This window comes from Schistosoma mansoni, chromosome W (assembly GCF_000237925.1).
Source record: "Schistosoma mansoni strain Puerto Rico chromosome W, complete genome".
NCBI lineage: Eukaryota > Metazoa > Platyhelminthes > Trematoda > Strigeidida > Schistosomatidae > Schistosoma > Schistosoma mansoni.
In genome coordinates, this window is record NC_031502.1 from 37,255,712 (window position 1) to 37,275,467 (window position 19,756).

General features: G+C 40.9%; 1 protein-coding gene across 1 annotated transcript in view; it reads right to left on the reverse strand.

Annotated features, from left to right (window-relative positions):
* The window catches only part of Smp_046030 (hypothetical protein), a gene marked incomplete at both ends in the record, with an annotated part of 22,796 nt that extends 4,159 nt beyond the window's left edge, over positions 1-18,637 (reverse strand). Inside the window, one exon of the mRNA XM_018789583.1 lies at positions 18,605-18,637. Within this exon, the coding sequence (XP_018655011.1) occupies positions 18,605-18,637 (33 nt within the window). The remainder of the gene's footprint in view (positions 1-18,604) is intronic.
* Between the last annotated feature and the right edge of the window lie 1,119 nt (positions 18,638-19,756).

Sequence of the window (19,756 nt, forward strand, 5' to 3'; positions counted from 1 at the left end):
GTAAAACGACGGCCAGTACTTCCAGGTTTCTTAAGTTGGTCTAGCTTCAATTGACTCATGATTTCAAATATGAAAATACAAAATTCTCCACAAAACCCCTTCTGATAATATTATTTTCAATGAATTCTTCATCAGACTTTAATATACAAGAATAATTATAATGCATATGAGAGTGATCACCACCCAGTGAACAATCAATTGTGATTACATCTCAGTCCTACAGGAGGTCGGTCGCGGCCCGAATAGCTCAGTGGTAACGTCTCTGACTGTGAAGCTGAGTGACACGGGATCGAATCCGCCAAGGAGCATCAGTTCCCTCAAGATTACAGGTAGACCTTGCTGACGAGTGCCAAGTAGCACGAAACCCGGGTCCACGGTTTCCTGTTGACCACCTCCAACCACCATGTTGAGTGAAATACTTCCTGATATTGTTTAATTATAGCTAGGCGCTATATTAACCTATAAGTTATACAGATAATACTGAAATATTAGTGATGCGACAAGGTAACCATCATTATGAATGAAGATATCCAAAAAAATTAAAGTACAGGAAAGCTATACCACTGAGCCAATAGTATACGTCTAAAGAGACTCAGAGTAACGAGGAATCTATCAACTCAGGGTTAGGAATTAATAATAAGAGTAAGAGTATTCATGACGAACTGACATCAGCTATGATGCAAGAATCTAAACTCCATATCAAAAGTCCCAGAAGTATAAGATATCACTTTTTAAATCTCTACTGTCTCTTAGTAGACCTTGTCGTGATGGACCGATCCGGCTATACTGGCGGAGACAATCGTTCCTCAGGGTCCTACCACGCCAAGCAGATCGGTTGAAGAACGGTAAGACTAAAAGCAGCAAGTCCGAGGTCGAAGTGATACTGCTGACTGTAGAGGTGTGACGGCAGTAAGTTGTTCCCCTCAGACAACCAGCGTAACAGCGGTGCTGCCTTCCCACAAGGAGGGGTGGGGTTAGAAAAGGTCGACCCTAAAATGCATACCTCGCCTTATCCCACGGATATCCGTCTCCGGCAGTAAGGTCTCAACAAGTACAGAGCTAACACAAAATGATCGTGTGTGACCGGCCTCAAACAGTTGTCCGTTGGGCACTGCGGTTACGCCCTCTGGTCACTACGAACAACTCTAACCCAAGTTCCTTTCCATGTACCTCTAGAAGAACCCTTCCACGGTGTAAGCAACCGGGAAGTGACAACCACTCTCATACCTCTAACGGCACTGAAGACCACTGTATTCATAATCAATTTTCATCTTCGGTTCCTATTATTCCTCCTATCTCGACTATCAACCATAAACTTCCTCCTCAAGTGTCACCATGGCCAACGATCCTAGTGCGCGAAATGCTGTTCCAAGTCTACTGAAACCTCGCTCAAAACTAAACATTGGAGCCTTCAACGTATGTACCCTAAGTCAAATCGGCCAGCAGGTCTCCTCAGCTAAGACCGTAAAATCACGTATTATTGATGTATGTTGTGTCTCCAAAAGACACATAGAAGATCTTAGTGTGGTCACTCACTTAACTTCACCTAGCTAAAACGGATAGCCAACGAGATATACCCTCCGTTTACCTGGCGACTCGACGGCAAGTTCTCGTGGACTAGCGAGTGTAGGCATAGCACTGAGTATGAGGGCAGAAGAAACACTTTTGGAATGAATCCCTGTTAACAGTCACCTGTGTGCTGTTTGAACGGACGGAAAGATAGGAATATACGTTGTTGCTTTTTCGTCATTTTTGCCTGCGCTCCAACTGACTGCAGTCTGAAAGAAGTGAAAGATGAATTTTATAGAAAGCTTTCTGAACTTTTTCAAAAGGCTAGACGCTCATATATAGTACCCGTCTCAGATGACTTTCATACCCAAGTAGGTAGCCCAAATCGAATAAAAAGGCATTTAGGAGCGCAACTTGGTATTCCCGCCCAGCTAACAGATAATGGTGACGGTCTGTTGCAACTGTCCTCAGATAATCGTTTGTTTCTAACAATCACTAATTTTAAGCATAAGGAGAGACATCATCTAACATGGCGGCAACCGACCGTTGCTGCTACCTTGACGTGGTGGTCGGGCTTGCCTGTCGTGATGAAGCAATCGAGCTATACTGGCTGGAACAATCGTTCCTCAAGGTCCTACCATGCCAGGCAGATCGTTTGAAGAGCGGTGAAACTAAAAGCAGCAAACCCAAGGTCCGAAGGCGAAGTCGTACTGCTGACTGTACAGAGGTGTGACAGCAGTAAGGTGTTTCCTTCAGACAACCAGCATGACAGCGATGCTGCCTTCCCACAAGGAGGGGTGGGGTTAGAAAAGGTCGACCCTAAAAATGCACACCTCGCCTTATCCCACGGATATCCGTCTCCGGCGGTAAGGTTTTTTTTTGAAGAACGGAGCTAACACAAAAACTACCCACAAAAAGGTCGTGTGTGACCGACCTCAAGCAGTTGTCCCTTGGGCACTGCGGTCACGCTCTCAGGTCATTAAGACCACTTCTAACCCAATTTCCTTTTCAGGTACCTCTAGAAGAACCCTTCCACGGTGTAGGCAACCGGGAAGTGATAACTGCCCTCATACCTCTAACAACACTCAAGACCACTGTATTCATAATCAATCTCCTTCTTCAATTCCTACTTTTCCTTCTACCTTGACTTTCAACACTAAACTTCCTCTTTCGGTTTCCTCCTCAAGTGTCACCATGGCCAACGATTCTAGTGCGCGAAAAGCTGTCCCAGGTCTACTAAAACCTCGCTCCAAACTACACATTGGAGCCTTCAACGTACGTACCTTATGCCAAATCGGTCAACAGGCCTCCTTAGCTAAAACCCTAGAATCTCGTACCATTGATGTATGCTGTGTCTCCGAAACACGCATACAGGATCCCAGTGTGGTCATTCACTTGACCTCACCTCGCCAAAATGGACAGCCAACGAAATACACCCTCCGTGTATCTGGCGTCCCGTTGGCTAGTTCTTGCGGACTTGCAGGTGTAGGCATAGCACTAAGTACAAGGGCAGAACAGGCACTACTAGAATGGATCCCCGTTAACAGTCGCCTGTGTGCTGTCCAGCTAAATGGCTCCGTAAGAACTCGGAAGGATAGGGACACACGTCGTTGCCTTTTCGTCGTTTCTGCCTACGCTCCCACTGACTGCAGCCATGATGAGGTGAAAGATGACTTTTACAGAAAGCTCTCTGAGCTTCTTCAGAAAGCTAAGCGCTCAGACATAGTAGTCGTAGCGGGTGACTTTAATGCCCAGGTAGGCAGCTTAAATCAAACAGAAAGACATTTAGGTGGGTGTTTTAGTATTCCGGCTCAACGAACCGATAATGGTGATCGTCTGTTGCAACTATGCTCAGACAATCGTTTATTTTTGGCAAGCACTAATTTTAAACATAAGGAGAGACATCGTCTAACATGGCGACCACCTGCACCAAACCAACGATGGACTCAAATAGACCATATTGTCATCAGTCATCGTTGGAGAGGCTCAATAGAAGATTGTCGCTCGTATTGGAATACTTGTTTAGACTCTGATCACGCTTTAATACGAGCGCGCATTTGTCTGCGCCTCAATGGACGCAGGAAAAGTACACTAAGAAGACCCATTAGGATTGAACTGGAGGACGAAAAAGCCAAATGCGAATTCCAGAAACAACTGAGTTCACATCTAGGCAGTTCTGTAAACAAGACTGACCCAGATACTGCTTGGAAAGACATACGAACAGCTGTGGAAACAGCAGTAACATCTATTGGTCATTTAAACCATAGGGCTCCAAAAAACCAATGGATTTCTTTTAAGTCTATTTCACTGATGGATTCGCGTAAACTCATCCCATCAGGCTCTGAACATGACGAAGAGCGTAAACAAATTAGATCTAGGTTAACTAAAAGTCTAAGGAACGATCGTGAGCAGTGGTGGGCAACGAAAGCAAAAGAGATGGAAAAGGCAGCGGCTGTAGGCAACACCAGGCAACTCTTCAGACTAATAAAAGAAACTGGAATTAAGAAGTCAAGTGTAAGTGAGACAATCTCGGAAAAAGACGGAACCCTTATCTGCTCTCAACCCAAACGTTTAGAACGATGGGCGGAACACTTTAAGGAACAGTTTAGCTGGCCTTCAGCTACTGCACAACTACCCACTATTCCCAGAAAACCTGAATGGAACATTGAAGTAGGCCCCCCGACCCTACTTGAAGTTCAAAAGGCTATAGGTAATCTGAAACGAGGAAGAGCAGCTGGTCCAGATGGATTGGCTCCAGAGGTCTTTAAATATGGTGGTCCAATTTTAGCGATTAGGTTGACTAATATTCTGGCTAAAATCTGGGAGACGGACGTAATCCCATCCGACTGGTCACAATCACTTATTGTCCCAATATATAAAAAGGGGTCAAAATCATCCTGCGATAACCATAGAGGGATTAGTCTGACTAACATAGTATCTAAAATACTAGCCTCAATAATTATCAGGCGCCTAACTAAGACTCGTGAACTGCAAACACGAGAAAATCAGGCTGGCTTCAGACCTGGTCGTGGCTGTATCGACCACATATTCACCATTCGTCAAGTTTTAGAGCACAGACACGTTTATCGGCGTCCGACAATGATAGTTTTTCTTGACTTGAAAGCAGCATTTGACTCTGTAGACCGAGAGGTTCTGTGGCAGTGTCTGTCATTGAAAGGTGTACCTGAGAAGTACATAAACCTTGTGAAGGCTCTTTACTCGAACACTATCAGTCGAGTGAGAGCTTATGGCGAACTGTCATATGATTTTACAACCTCAAGTGGTGTACGTCAAGGCTGTCCACTATCCCCTTTTTTGTTTAACTTCATTATAGACCTGTTGCTGGAAATAACACTCTCGTCGACTGAATTTACAGGAATTGATCTCCTACCAGGGGGACCACTAAGCGACTTAGAATACGCAGATGACATAGTCCTGTTTGGTGAAGACGCTGACAAAATGCAGAGTCTTCTGTTGGAACTCAGTAATAATGCTAGGATGTTTGGGATGCGTTTCTCCCCATCCAAATGTAAATTGTTACTCCAGGACTGGCCTGCGTCAACACCTAAACTAAGGATAGGGAGTGAAGTAGTCGAACGCGTCGACAACTTCACTTATCTTGGAAGTCTGATCAGCCCTAATGGGTTGGTGTCTGACGAAATCTCAGCACGGATTCAAAAAGCTCGTTTGGCTTTTGCCAACTTACGTCACCTATGGCGAAGACAAGATATCCGTCTATCAATTAAGGGACGAGTATACTGTGAGGCAGTTCGCTCTGTTCTACTTTACGGCTGTGAAACATGGCCATTAAGAGTAGAAGATACTCGTAGGTTACTAGTATTTGACCACAGATGTCTTAGAAATATTGCTCGCATCTGCTGGGATAACCGGGTAAGTAATAGTGAGGTTAGACGCAGGGTATTAGGGAATGATGGTAAATCAGTTGATGAGGTCATGAATCTTCATCAACTGAGATGGTTGGGCCACATGTTACGTATGCCTGAACACCGATTACCACGACGCTGTATGCTGACTAGTGTAGGGGATGGTTGGAAGAGAGTTAGGGGCGGCCAAACCAAAACATGGCATCAGTGCTTGAAGTCACTAACTTCTAGCCTGAGCCATGTTGGCAGATGCAGACTACCTGGTTGGGGTCCGCGTGACTATCGTAACCAATAATTGGAGACTCTAGGTGACATGGCTCAGAATCGATCACAATGGCGTAGGTGTATACACTCTTTATCTTCCCTTAAACCTTAAGATTAAAATTGCTTCATATCTCTCTTCCTTCCTGTACTATATCCTTATATACAACCTTTCTTTATATACTACCACCACTAAATTAATTACTTCTATGAATCCGGTGTTCATCTTGTTGTGCTAACGAGGTATGGTAACTTGGACCGATGCATATATGTGCCTGGTCCTACGTTGTAGCTGACTGACTGACTGATGGCGGCAACCCCCTGCACCAAATCAACGATAGACTCAAATAAACCATATTGCCATCAGTAACTGGTAAAAGACCGCCACTCGTTCTGGAGTACATGTTTAGACTCTGGTTATGCTCTAATACGAGTATACATTCGTTTAAGCCTCACTAAACAAAGAAAAGCCACATTAAGACCCATTAGAGTTGAACTCAGTGACGAGAAAGCCAGAAATCTGCGGACTGAATCGTCAGCAAATTCCTTCGAACAGGAACTAGTTGATGCGGTAATCACATGTGCCCTAGTGCAACACGTGAAGGAAGCAACTAGGTACGACCCGGGTTCTGCATCATCCTTACTAGATCTTATATTGACTCATTATGAGGATGACGTTGCAAACCTGGATTACATGCCACCCCTAGGCAAAAGTGATCATGCAGTTTTAAGCTTTGACTTCCATATAACTGTCGATCACGAGCACGCCTCAGCTCAATCCAGACCTAACGTCTGGAAAGCAAACATACCAGACATCATGAAATCAGCATCATCAGTAGATTGGAAAATAGACCCAGAGTCATCGATCGAAACGGCTTGGGACGTATTCCGGAATTTATACTTAAAAGTTACCGCCCCCACATCCCTTGGACTACACCTAAGGGGCCGAGAAACTCCCCACCGTGGTTCAGTAGGGAGGTTCGCATCCTTCTCCATAAAAGAAGTAAAATGTGGGACATATTTAGGTTACTGGGGACTGACGAGGCAAAATCTCAGTATCAAAAGGCTCGAAATACCTGTGCCTCGACCCTCCGTAAGGCCAGAAAGCTGTAAGAAGAGAAAATCGTTAGGGAACCCATAGAATGCCCTAAACGCTTGTATTCGTATATAAACCAAAGGACAAAAAGAAGAAGAAGAAATGTTCCTTCACTATGGGGAGACAGTACTGCCTCATCACTAGTGGAGGACGACTTTGGCAAAGCTCAAGTATTCTCTAAATACTTTAGCGATGTATACACCATAGAAACACCCTTCTCACCAGTTCATGAAAATCCCCCCACACAAGCACTGGACAGCGTGACCATTAAAGAACTCGATGTCTTTGGTCTGCTAGTTAAGCTTGACATAGGTAAATCCACTGGACCCGATGAACTGCATCCTAGGTTACTAAAGGAATTAGCTAACTTTGTTGCGAACCCTTTAAGTGTATGTTTTAATCTATCCGTAACCCAGGGTCGTCTACCAAAAGACTAGAAGAACGCCATAGTAAGTCCAGTCTTCAAAACAGGTACAAAACATAAGCCTGAGAATTACCGACCAATTAGCCTAACTAGTGTGGTTGTTAAAATCTTAGAAAAGATTATTCGGAAGGAGCTGTTAAAGTATCTCGATGAAAACCGGATCCTCTCCGAAAAACAGCATGGTTTTAGAACAGGTTACTCTTGTCTCATAAACTTATTAGTCGCTCGTGAAAGCTGGTGCGCTCTTAAGGACCAAAAGTTACCTATAGACGTAGTTTACATCGATTTCAGCAAAGCTTTCGACAAAGTTCCACATAACCGACTGTTATATAAGCTAAGGAATGTCGGGATTGGAGGCAATCTATTGATGTGGATAAAAGACTTCCTAGTTGAGCGTCAACAAAGAGTAAGGGTGAACTCCAAGTTGTCTAGCTGGGAAACTGTGCTTAGTGGAGTCCCCCAGGGTACAGTTTTGGGGCCAGTGTTATTCCTCCTGTACGTAAATGACCTCCCTCATCTACTATCATCATCGGTCTTACTCTATGCTGATGATGTCAAGATATGAAGAGCGATACAAAGCAAGGGCGATAGCTTAGAACTTCAAAATGACCTGGAGAGATTATCTGAATGGTCCCAAACCTGGCAATTGCCGATAAACACTTCCAAGTGTATTGTGATGCATATTGGCCACCAGGGTACAGATACATACATGATGAATAACACTGAGTTACCTATTGTCCAGGCACACAATGACTTAGGCGTCATCGTTAGTCAAGACTTAAAGACTACTGCACACTGCCGTGCAATAGCCGCCAAAGGTTTTAGGACTTTATGGTCCATACGCAGGGCTTTTAGGCATCTTGACGCTAAAACGTTTCTGACTTTGTATACAGTGTTCGTACGCCCTAAACTTGAGTACTGCATACAAGCAGCTAGCCCCTGCCTAAAAAAAGACAGTGAACTCTTGGAAAGGGTTCAGAGAACAGCAACTAGGCTGATTCCCGGAATAGCGAAGCTCCCGTATGGTACTAAACTGACCAAGCTAAACCTATTCCCGCTGTCATATAGAAGAATCAGAGGCGACTTGATTACAGTTTTCAAATTGCTTAATGACAAATTTGCACCTGATATGCCCTCATTTTTCTTGTCTTCCAAAACAGAAAATCTACGAGGACACTCCAAAAAAGTTCACAAGCCCCGAACGAATTACTTGTCAGCTGACTACCGACTTTCCCATCGAATAATCAACGAGTGGAATTCATTACCTCAGCACGTGGTTGAGGCTCCATCCGTCGACTCCTTCAAAAGAAAGTTGGATCAGCTGAGAGACCATCATTGCCAGGACTAACACAGGCCATCAAGCCTCCCGTCCTTTCCAAACTGAAACTGAGACTGAAATAGATTCCGAGAACAACTGAAGTTACATTTGGGCAATTTCGAAAACAAGGCTGACCTATATGTTGCCTTGAAAGATATACGAACAGCTATGAAAACAGCTGAGACATCTACTGGTGATTTGAATCAAAGGGTTGCGAAAAACCAGTGTATTTCTGCTATACCTATTCCACTAAGAGATTCTTGTAAATATATCCCATCAGGCTCCGAACACGATGACGAGCGAAAACAAATCAGATCTAGGTTGACCGAGAGTCTGAGGAACGAGCGTGAGTAGTAGTGGGCAACGAATGCAAAAGAGATGGAAAGAGCAGCGGCTGTAGATAACACAAGATAGCTTTTCAGACTAACAGAAGAAACCGGAGTTAAGAAGTGAAGTGTGAGACAATCTCGGAAAAGGATGACACTAATCTGCACTTAGCCCAGACGTTTAGAACGATGGGCGGAACACTTTAAGGGACAGTTCAGCTGCTCTACATCTACCCACCATTTCCAAACAGCCTGAACGGAACATTGAAGTAGGTTCCCTGACTTCAGCTGAATTTCAAAAAGCTATAGCTAATCTGAAACGAGGAAGAGCAGCTGGTCCAGATGGATTAGCTCCAGAGGTCTTTAAGTATGGTGGTCCAATTTTAGTGATTAGGTTGACTAATATTTTAGCCAAAACCTAGAAATCGGACGTAATTTCATCTGATTGGTCGCAATCACTGAATGTCCCAATAATTTGACTAATATAGCATCAAAAATAATAGCTTCAATAATTATCGGACGCTTAACAGAGACTCACGAACTGCAAACACGAGAAAATCAGGCTGGCTTCAAACCTGGTCGTGGCTGCATTGACCACATATTTACTATTTGTCAGGTTTTGGAACACAAGCATGCTTATTAGCGTCCGACAATGATAGTTTTTCTTGACCTAAAAGCGGCATTTGACTCTGTAGACCGAGAGGTTTTGTCGTAGTGTCTGTCATTGAAAGATGCATTATATAATTCGGCAGTTTTTCCGTAGCTAGGTCCTTATGTTTTACATAATGATAAGTCAACAAATTTGCATAAGGGGGTGTGAGATCAAGCTTACTGTCAAACTGTGTAGTTGAAGTGCATTCTTGGCGACGGGGAGATATGAGTTCTTGTGATTTTTCCAGAAACTAAGTGACTAGAAGATGACTCTGTTAATAACAGTAGTGACCGAGAAGTAAAAATTTGAGTTATCCACCTTGGTGCCTACAGGACTGAAGCAATCGTCCTACCTTCTTTTAAAACAATCAGAGGACAACTTCGCAAAATACGAGCTGAAGAAGGTAAACAACTTTCGGTCCCAAATACTTTTTACTTAAGATTTAAAGATATTTCCCAATTTTAGCTTGTGAAACAAATTAACTGATGAACATATGTTCATCACTCCATATGAAGTGGTATGGTCAGACGACCGTAGATATAACAATGTAGGAATATGTACTTACGAAAATTTAGCATGAGGCAAATCTAAATGAGGTTAATCGGAATAGCTTACATTTAAAGTTCAGAATGATGACCAACTGAGTTAAAGTTCTACACCCAGTTATAACACCATCAACTTATGTACCTCACCTTTCGAAGTAGCATCAGTAAAATATTCAATCAGTTTCAGGTTTCAGTTTCAGTTTGGAAAGGACAGGAGGCTTGATGGCTTGTGTTAGTTCTGGCAATGATGATCTCTCAGTTGATCCAACTTTTGAAAGAGTCGACGGATGGAGCCTCAACCACGTGCTGAGGTAATGAATTCCACTTATCGATGATTCGATGGGAAAGTCAAATGCTTCAAATGGTTGAGGACGGAATAGAAGAAGCTTTCGCTTAACGGGCTTCCGTGTCTAGTAGCAGTGGATCATCAATACCTACAGGCAAAAACCTAAGTATCTTAACGATAATAGAGGAGAAAAGAATTTGGTAAATCAAAATAATATGTTATCCTTAGTCCTTAAGAATAAGTCGAGTTTCCTCTTAAAGGACTCCTGTGAAGTCGCTTGGACTAGCTCAGTCGGCAGCGAATTCCATCATTTGACAACTCTTACGGAGTAGAAGTTGTGTCTGCAGTCTGTTCTGCTATGTTGGGTCTCCAGTTTCTGGATGTTACCCCTTAGGTTGGTATTGTGACTAAGCTTAAGTAGATGTTCAAGAGGATGACCGGAAGTGTTAAGGATACTGTATGCCATAAGCAAGTCACCTCTCAGACTTCTATAATCCCATGGTTAAAGGTTAAGTGATTGTAGGCGCTCTTCATAAGGTTTGAATTTGAGTCCCCGGACTGATTTCGTGGCTCGACGTTGGATACGTTCCAGAGTGTCCTTATCCTTTTGGAGAGAGGAGGAAATACTGTGTTTCCGTACTCTAAATGCGAACGAATAAAACTGTTGAAGATTATGTGGAAGGTTCTACCGTCAAACTGGCCAAAAATGCGCTTCAATGTTACCAGTGCAAGGTTTGCTCAAAAGGCGTTTTCGTTACAGTTGGCATAAGACTTCAAGTCGTAGGGTACCAACACTTTTAAATCTTTTTCGACTCGGGATACTTCTAGAGAGGAGTTTCCTAAGTTGTAACTATAGTCTGCAACATGTCGCAGATGGACTACTTTGCACTTTGAAGTGTTGAAGGTAAGTCCGTTGTCGTCTGCCCAACTTCGAAGTCAAGTCAGATCCTCCTGAAGTGCTAGTATATCCTTATGGTTACGTATCTCTCTTCAAAGTTTCACATCATCAGCAAAAAGCAATTAGTCAGATGAAACTTGTTGAGGGAGATCATCAATGTAAATTAAGAAGAGAAGAGGTCCTAGTATTGAGCCCTGGGGGACCCCACTAGGACATTCCATAGCCTGAGAGAGAGTGAAGTTAACCCTGACCTCAAAATGTCGGTTTTCTAGATATGAAGTGAGGCAGTCAATCAAAGGGGATTTGATACCCAATCGTCTAAGCTTATTGATAAGACAAACGTGGTTGACCCTATCAAAAGCTTTTGAGAAGTCCAGGTAGATGACGTCAACCTTCCCCTTGAGATCAAGGATGGTTGTCCATCTATCCACCGCAGTCAGCAGGTTGGTCATACAAGAATAACCTTTTCTGAAACCATGCTGTTGAGGTGAGAAGAACTTTAAGGATGATAAGTATTCTTGTATACCGTCGTATATTAGAGATTCCATAATTTTAGAAGGTATGGAGAGAAGAGCCACTGTTCGGTAGCTTGAGGGTTCACTGCGTCGACCTCCTTTGAAAATTGGTGTGATGTGAGCCAGCTTCCAAATTTCTAGTAGTTTGCCTCAGCTTAGCGAGTGTGAAAACATCACACTAAGTGGTGATTCCAGGATTGAAGCTGCTTCCCTCAATATAGCAGAATGAACCATATCCGGACCGGGAGAAGTGTCTTTTCTTAGGTGCTGCAGTTTACGGAGTACCAAGTCAGCACTCAGGTCCACTTCGGAAAGTCCTGTATAGGTGCAGATGAAGCTTTCGTCAGTATAGTTTATGTGGGTAGGCTGGAGAGTCGATAGTCAGCTTCGTTTCTTTATTGTCTTTCTGTGGCAAGGAGTGTATGATGTAGACCATCAACGTTGATGATCTGTGTCGAATGATCGGAAGCCTACTCCAGTTAGCCGGGGACGGTGTGACGAACCAGCTAACTTTGAAGTCACACCTCGAAGTCAGCATCTAACTCCGATTACCCTTCGACGTATTAAAGTACTATGGCTGCTTTAAAGACTAACACGAAGGGAGTGATAACGTAAATATATTAGTAAGAATGAGTACAGAGATGTTGGTGAGACCACCATAACAATGGGCCATTTCACGGCGTATGATTAATTGATGAGCGTTTGTTGTCCTTGACTTCGACAGGGATCGATAATCCATCCGATATTCAGTGACCCAACTGCCGTATGATTTGGGCAGGGCTCAGTGACATTTCACTGCCCCTATAATGAAATATATGTATCCAAAATTCATTCTCAAACTTGTCAATTACCATTCCGTAGTCCAATAACGTGAATAAAGTCGATAGTTTTGTACGGGGTAGGCGAAATCTTTGTCTCACTAACATAATTTTTCAATCAAGTCGAAGTCAGATCAACGGGTCATTAAAATAGAAAATCGAAATCTGAGAACTTTATGAACATTGGGCAGTTTGTACACGACTATGGCTTGGAGAAAAACCTCATGACATGACCTTTTAAAAATCTTTTTTCGCTTCAGATGTTTTCTGAAGGGTATAACCTAGCTAATATGGAATGTAAGTCGGAAAGCTGACCACTTCAATACACCAAACACTCACCTTTATTCCACGGATAGCAGAAACATCGTTAGGATTAAACTATACTGCCGAGCCAATCAGAAGCTTTCGCGGGTTTTCAAGGTCACGGCGCTAATTTCGTTTCAAAATGCTTACGTACGACCGTTTTACAGCGGATTTTAACGAAGACGTTATAATTGAGCGTCTTCAAGAGAAAGGATTATTGAGAAGTTCATATACTTGTGACTGTGGTAGTGAAATGACCATTGTATAGTGTGCAACCTGCCGAGATGATGTTATCTTTCGATGTTCTTCATGTTGGAAGAGAAAGTCAGCTCGAGCAGGAACTTTCTTCGCTCGATCGAAATTAAGGTTAAGGCAGATAATGATCCTTGTTGCCAATTGGATAATAAAAGCACCAGTTACAATCGCGGCCACATTTTCCGATGTAAGTGGCGTTTCGGCAGTTCAGTGGTACGAGTATTGCCGAGAAATATGTGCTACAAAATTGACAAGCGTACACGAATCATATGGAGGAGTTGGGAGGATTGTTGAAATAGATGAAACAGTCGTAAGGAAACGCAAATTCAACCGTGGCCGCAGTATCAAAGAAGATTGGGTAAGTACCTCTTCCATAAATATACCTCACAGGTCCTTGGAATCTATGATAGATCACTAGGAAAAGGACATTTCCAAAAAGTCAGGAACCGAAAGGCACCGACAATAATACCGATTATACAACAATACGTGCTGCCGGGAACTACCGTATATACGGACGATTGGAGAGCCTACAGGTGCCTAAGTAGACTGGGCTACGTGCATGAGGTTGTCGTACACAAGCGTCACTTTGTAGACCCCACAACTGGGGTCCACACTAATAACATTGAACGTATGTGGTCGAAGCTAAAGGAATTCTTGAGGCCTTATCATGGTTCCAGAGGTCGACTACTATGGAGCCACATGGATGAGTTCCTGTATCGGATGCATTATGATTTTAAAACTTATGAACCGATATATAACCTTGATAAGTTTTTAAGTCATGTAAAAGAACAATATCCCCTCTAATTTTTGAGTTTTGTATAATATATTTCTACTTCATACTAACTGTCTTCTGATTGGCTAATATTTCTCAAGGTCATTTAAGATTCGTTCAAAGGTCGTCAGTATAGTTTAATGTAATGTCCTTTTCCTAGTGATCTATCATAGATTCCAAGGACCTGTGAGGTATATTTATGGAAGAGGTACTTACCCAATCTTCTTTGATACTGCGGCCACGGTTGAATTTGCGTTTCCTTACGACTGTTTCATCTATTTCAACAATCCTCCCAACTCCTCCATATGATTCGTGTACGCTTGTCAATTTTGTAGCACATATTCTCGGCAATACTCGTACCACTGAACTGCCGAAACGCCACTTACATCGGAAAATGTGGCCGCGATTGTAACTGGTGCTTTTATTATCCAATTGGCAACAAGGATCATTATCTGCCTTAACCTTAATTTCGATCGAGCGAAGAAAGTTCCTGCTCGAGCTGACTTTCTCTTCCAACATGAAGAACATCGAAAGATAACATCATCTCGGCAGGTTGCACACTATACAATGGTCATTTCACTACCACAGTCACAAGTATATGAACTTCTCAATAATCCTTTCTCTTGAAGACGCTCAATTATAACGTCTTCGTTAAAATCCGCTGTAAAACGGTCGTACGTAAGCATTTTGAAACGAAATTAGCGCCGTGACCTTGAAAACCCGCGAAAGCTTCTGATTGGCTCGGCAGTATAGTTTAATCCTACCATAAATTGTTCTGTAAGTTACAACATTGATGCTAACCACATTAGTTGCATTTTATACACCCTAGCTGGAGGCGCATGTCTATGCATCCATACCGGGCCATGAGTGGGTACATTGTGCTACACATCCATTGTAACAACAAGATAACCTAGCCCAAACGCTTCTCGATATATCGATAGCTTTCCAAAAATATCTTTGAAATCCAATTATCTCCTGACACACAGGTTGAAAAACAAAGAAAAAACCAAGCAGTATACTGGGACAAAGATTATGGAAGAGGTATATCCCCAGAACACTCCAGGGGTTATTATTGCATATATTCTATGTATATCATTACTATGTATTTTTACGATTAACTAATAATATTACTACGTGTATATATTTCGTTTATCTTAAGCTTCCGTATAACATACTGACTATTGTCATATTAATTTTTTTTATTGTTTCATTGTCAGTCGACTATTCACAGCCTCCCATATTTATAGCCACTTTTGGCTCGTTTATATATGGTTGGTATTCTTATTTCATCGTGCGATGTGGTCCATTATATTTGTACATAAGTCTGTATATGTCTGAGATATAGTGATGATAATAGAAGCTGTTTGAAGACTTTATGAACTCAAAGAAGAGCATTAGGTAACGCTTGCGAACAGTGGATCAGTGGGAACTTAGCTGCGTCTATTCAGAACTAACTGTGTTGGATGGGCGTATAATTGATCAAATATGATAATTACTAGTATTCAAGCGATTTGATGATTAAGAGTTCCCGAAATAGTACAAATTAGGGCTGTTTAAAAGATATGAGCACAACTGAAGGTGTTGTATTTGGAATTCGTAATAAACGCACAATCAACTACAAGGGACTCATCACTTAGTACAAATACCATAACCACCACAGCTTAAATAGAAATCCAGACTTCTGTAGCTGATTGTGCGTCATTTTCGTAGGTCCTTCATGTATCTGTATGGAGTGTACTGAGTATAGGCTCTGTATGATCTACGATATTCATTAGTATTAGAATTAATGACTGAGACTTAAGCAGACTGACCACGTCTCTTGGATTGTATTTGGTCAACATGCCAGTTGTGTGTACTTAAATATTTGGTACCTAGAATTCGGATCACAGATTTTCCAACGTTCTTCAACACAACTCCCATAGCTGGTCCTAGATCGTTTCCACGATAATAAGTAACCTTTGCGGACTCTACATACCTCATATTCGAACGGAGAATCCCTCCGTTTAATTTTAATGGACTGTCTTTCGTCGCGAAATGATTAACACTACTATATTGCAGTAGAAATGTGTCTATTCTTTCCTCTAGTCAAATTTTGGAGTAGCAACGGAATGAGTAGCATATTAATGTCCAGACGAAATTTCTTCCCTTACCATTAGAACAAGGGTGTCTAGGATCAGTGGACATATGTCTGCACCCTATACCATCCAGCCAAGTAGTGACCGTGTCTGTAGCAAAATGGGAGCCATTATAAGTTGCTAATACCATATGGACTCCCTTCTGGCTGAAAAGGTTTCTCAATCCTTGGACTATGAAGTCAGAATTTGAAGTTGTGAAAAAACTCTTCAGGCCACTTAGAAGAAGAATCAATGATTGCAAGTGCATAATATTTGCCGAGAAATAAACTGCAGTAATCTGCATGAATTTCCTGAAAGGCCTCAGACGATAGTACCCATGGTGTTCATTTTGAAGGATGATTTTTCAACCTTAGACACCTTCCACAGTTGTTTGCTGCGCGACATATATCTGCACTTATCTCCGGTCATCAATATATGAGCCTTGACAAAGATTTCATTTTCTCAACACTCAAATTTCCATTATGAAAAACTTCAAAGGCAGATTTACGTAATGAAGGAGGAAAAACATCACGATCAGTTCACTGTGCTTGAAAAAGAAACTGGAAACTTACGTTTTCGATTGGTATCCTCTTCTTTCGTGCAGCATTGGGCATGAAACTAAAGTATTGACGAGTTTTTCTAATTAGGTCCAGACACCTCATTGGTAAAGGTCCCACTGAACAACAGTCTATGGTATTGACAGGTTAATCTTGTAATAACTGTCGAGATATGTTGCCAAAATGTTGGATTTATTTAGCACTTCTATGACGGGTCGTATAGTCAAAGGTACTCAAAGCAATACTCCATCTTTGAACCATTGCAGCTTAAGAACGCGCTAAAGATTTTTCCGGATGGTAAATGAACTTTAAAGCTTCATGATCAATAACACTAGTGAATCGCTCTCCAAATAAATATCTATGAAGTCGCTCACAAGCCCAAAACACATCTGATCCTTCTCACTGAGTATGTGAGTAACTTTGATCGCTAACAGTAAGTTTGTGTAAAACACAGATTACTGGTCTATCCTACCGCTCCAAAATTACACCAATATTCACAAGTAATGCATCAGTGATAAGTGCAGAATGTACACTAAGCGATTAAGTTTGAAAAACAGATTCACTTTGAAGAAACTTTAGTAGACTTCGTAAGCATGACTCTTGTTACTCACCCCATCTTAATGAGCTGAATGTCGAGAATAAACGATTAACATGACAGCAAAAATTGAGAATAAAACAGGGATAACCTTGAAGTGCACCCAATAGTGAAAGTAATCCTGCAAGATGTTTTGGAGATGGTTCATCTGTCAGTGAATCTAGTCGTTTGATATCTGGTTTAAAACCGTTACCATCAACTACGTGTTCAAGACATCCAAAACTAGACTTACAAAATTGACCATTGCTTTAATTCTCCGTATTATTCTTCTTAATTAAACGACACAGTAAAGCAAAATGAGTGTTAACTGGTATCAAAATAGAGGGAGATTGATCCCAGGGAATTCGAAGATGAGAGTTTTTTAAGTCAACTTCCGACAACACCTTAAAAGCATGAAGTTGATTAAAAGATATCATCAGCTTCCACCGTCGCGCATGTTTATTTCAACAAATGAGATCTCAGTGTTAAACTTTAATTTTCACATAATCTAGGTTTCTTGCCATTAGACTTCAAGAGCGTAACAATAGGAGACCCACATGCTGAAGACTAAATCGGTTCAATTATACTTCATGAGAACAAAATATTCGATGTCTTATGTACTGCTTTTCGAAGGCTATGAAGAGCTATTCGTCTTTTAAGAAAGACTGGATCATCCCTTCATTGCACTTAGCATACATAGCTATCAAATCTTCATTTAAAGCATCAGAACCTCCTTTAGAAATTTTTATAGACAATTCCACTTTAGGCATCTTCAAAACCAATATTAATGGTCCTGTCCACTAATAAAAAACTTACAAGACATGTATAAAAAACTAATATTTCCAATTAGCAATCGACAGTATCCTCGTATGAGCAGTTCGTGTCCAGTAATCCCCAACAATGAGTCTTCAGTGGGTCGTACTAGAGCGTCAGAATCTAAAGATTTAAGGTTGAGTGAAATTATGAACTCTATGCTGCTGTTGATCATCAACGTTGATGATCTCTGTCGAGTGATCGGTTTATCTTGTAATAACTATCGAGATATGTAGCAAATATTTTGGGTTTATTTAGCACTTCTATGACGAATCGTATAGTCTTAGGCACTCGAAGCAATATATATATATATATATATATATATATATATATATATATGGTTATTAAATATAAAAATTAGCTGATGAAATAAAATATCACCTTTTCAGTCAACCACAATAAGCTCGACAGACTGAATAGCAAAAAATTTCTTATTTCTCTGTATAGTCTGTCCTGAGTTCGAATCCCAGTTAAAATAGCATCACATTGGTATGACGGCACATTCAACTGAAGAGTTTCAAACTAAACAAAAAACTCCTCAATTAGTAGCTATTGATTAGAATGGCCATTTATTACAAACTCGTATACTTTATCTCAATCCCAGTATATGAAAGGAATGAACTTAAGTATCATAAAAATTTGTGTATTATGTTTCCACAGTGGTACACAAATGAAACTACTTACCTGATCGAGGGTGTACACCATTTGTTTGGGCATTATGACTTAGTAATTACTAATTTAAAATGCTCCAGTAGAAATCTTTTTTAAATCATCTTTTATTCTGCTTAAATTTTCGGAAATTGTTTTTAAACAGAAATCTCTAATATTAGATTACTTTTGGGTAGCTATTTCCTTCGTATAACATTTAATACATAAGGAAATTGAATTGCTCAGACTTCATGGTTCACCATAGAATCCTACTGTAAAAAATTACTGACTTGGTTAAATGGTTTATTTTATCTACTTTTATTGAACTTGTACTTCTTATATAATACTGACGAGGTGACTGTTGTTCGAGAATCATGGTTATAATTTAATTTCTGTGTTTTTCTCAAGAATTAGTGTACCGTAAAGCAACTAGCAATGTATGAAATCACTCCCAAAAAATAATGAATAAATACATATAGTGACTAGTATAGCATGACTCATCAAATGTATTAATTGTAAATAACATTTAACATCATATATAATACATAACAGTTACCTATCGATTATTAATTCACTTGCAAAAAATGGAACAAATGGATTTTGACAAATCATAAGGGTTAGATGATTAAAGTAGGGATTCTAGTAATTGTATTATATAGCTATCAAATATCAATTTAATTACTTACTTGCTTACTCCTGTTACCCCTCGTGGAAGAGCATAGGTCTCCCACCAGCATTCTTCATCCAACCCTGTCCTGGCAATTCTTTCCAGTTGCTATTCTCCCTTTTCATATCTGCTTCCATTTCCCGACGTAGTGTTTTCTTCAGACTTCCTCTTTTCCGTTACCCTTCGGGATTCCAAGTTAGCGCTTGCCTTGTGATGCAGTTTGGTGATTCTCATAATGTATGTCCTAACCACTTTCAACGTATCAATTTAACAACGTCATATAAATATTTTTTTGTTTCACAGTGCAAATCACATTGACAATAGTATCAATAAGAGTTTATTTGTTTTCCCTCAAATATTTCTGCTTACAACAGATTTTCTCTATTACTAAATAATGTTTCAGCAAATCTGGTTTGGTGTCAATTTGCTGGTATCCAAAATATATTTGATTTAATAAATAGTGATGGGAATATTTGCTAAGTTTCTCAATATTTGTAGTATAATATGATGGAAAGTTTATC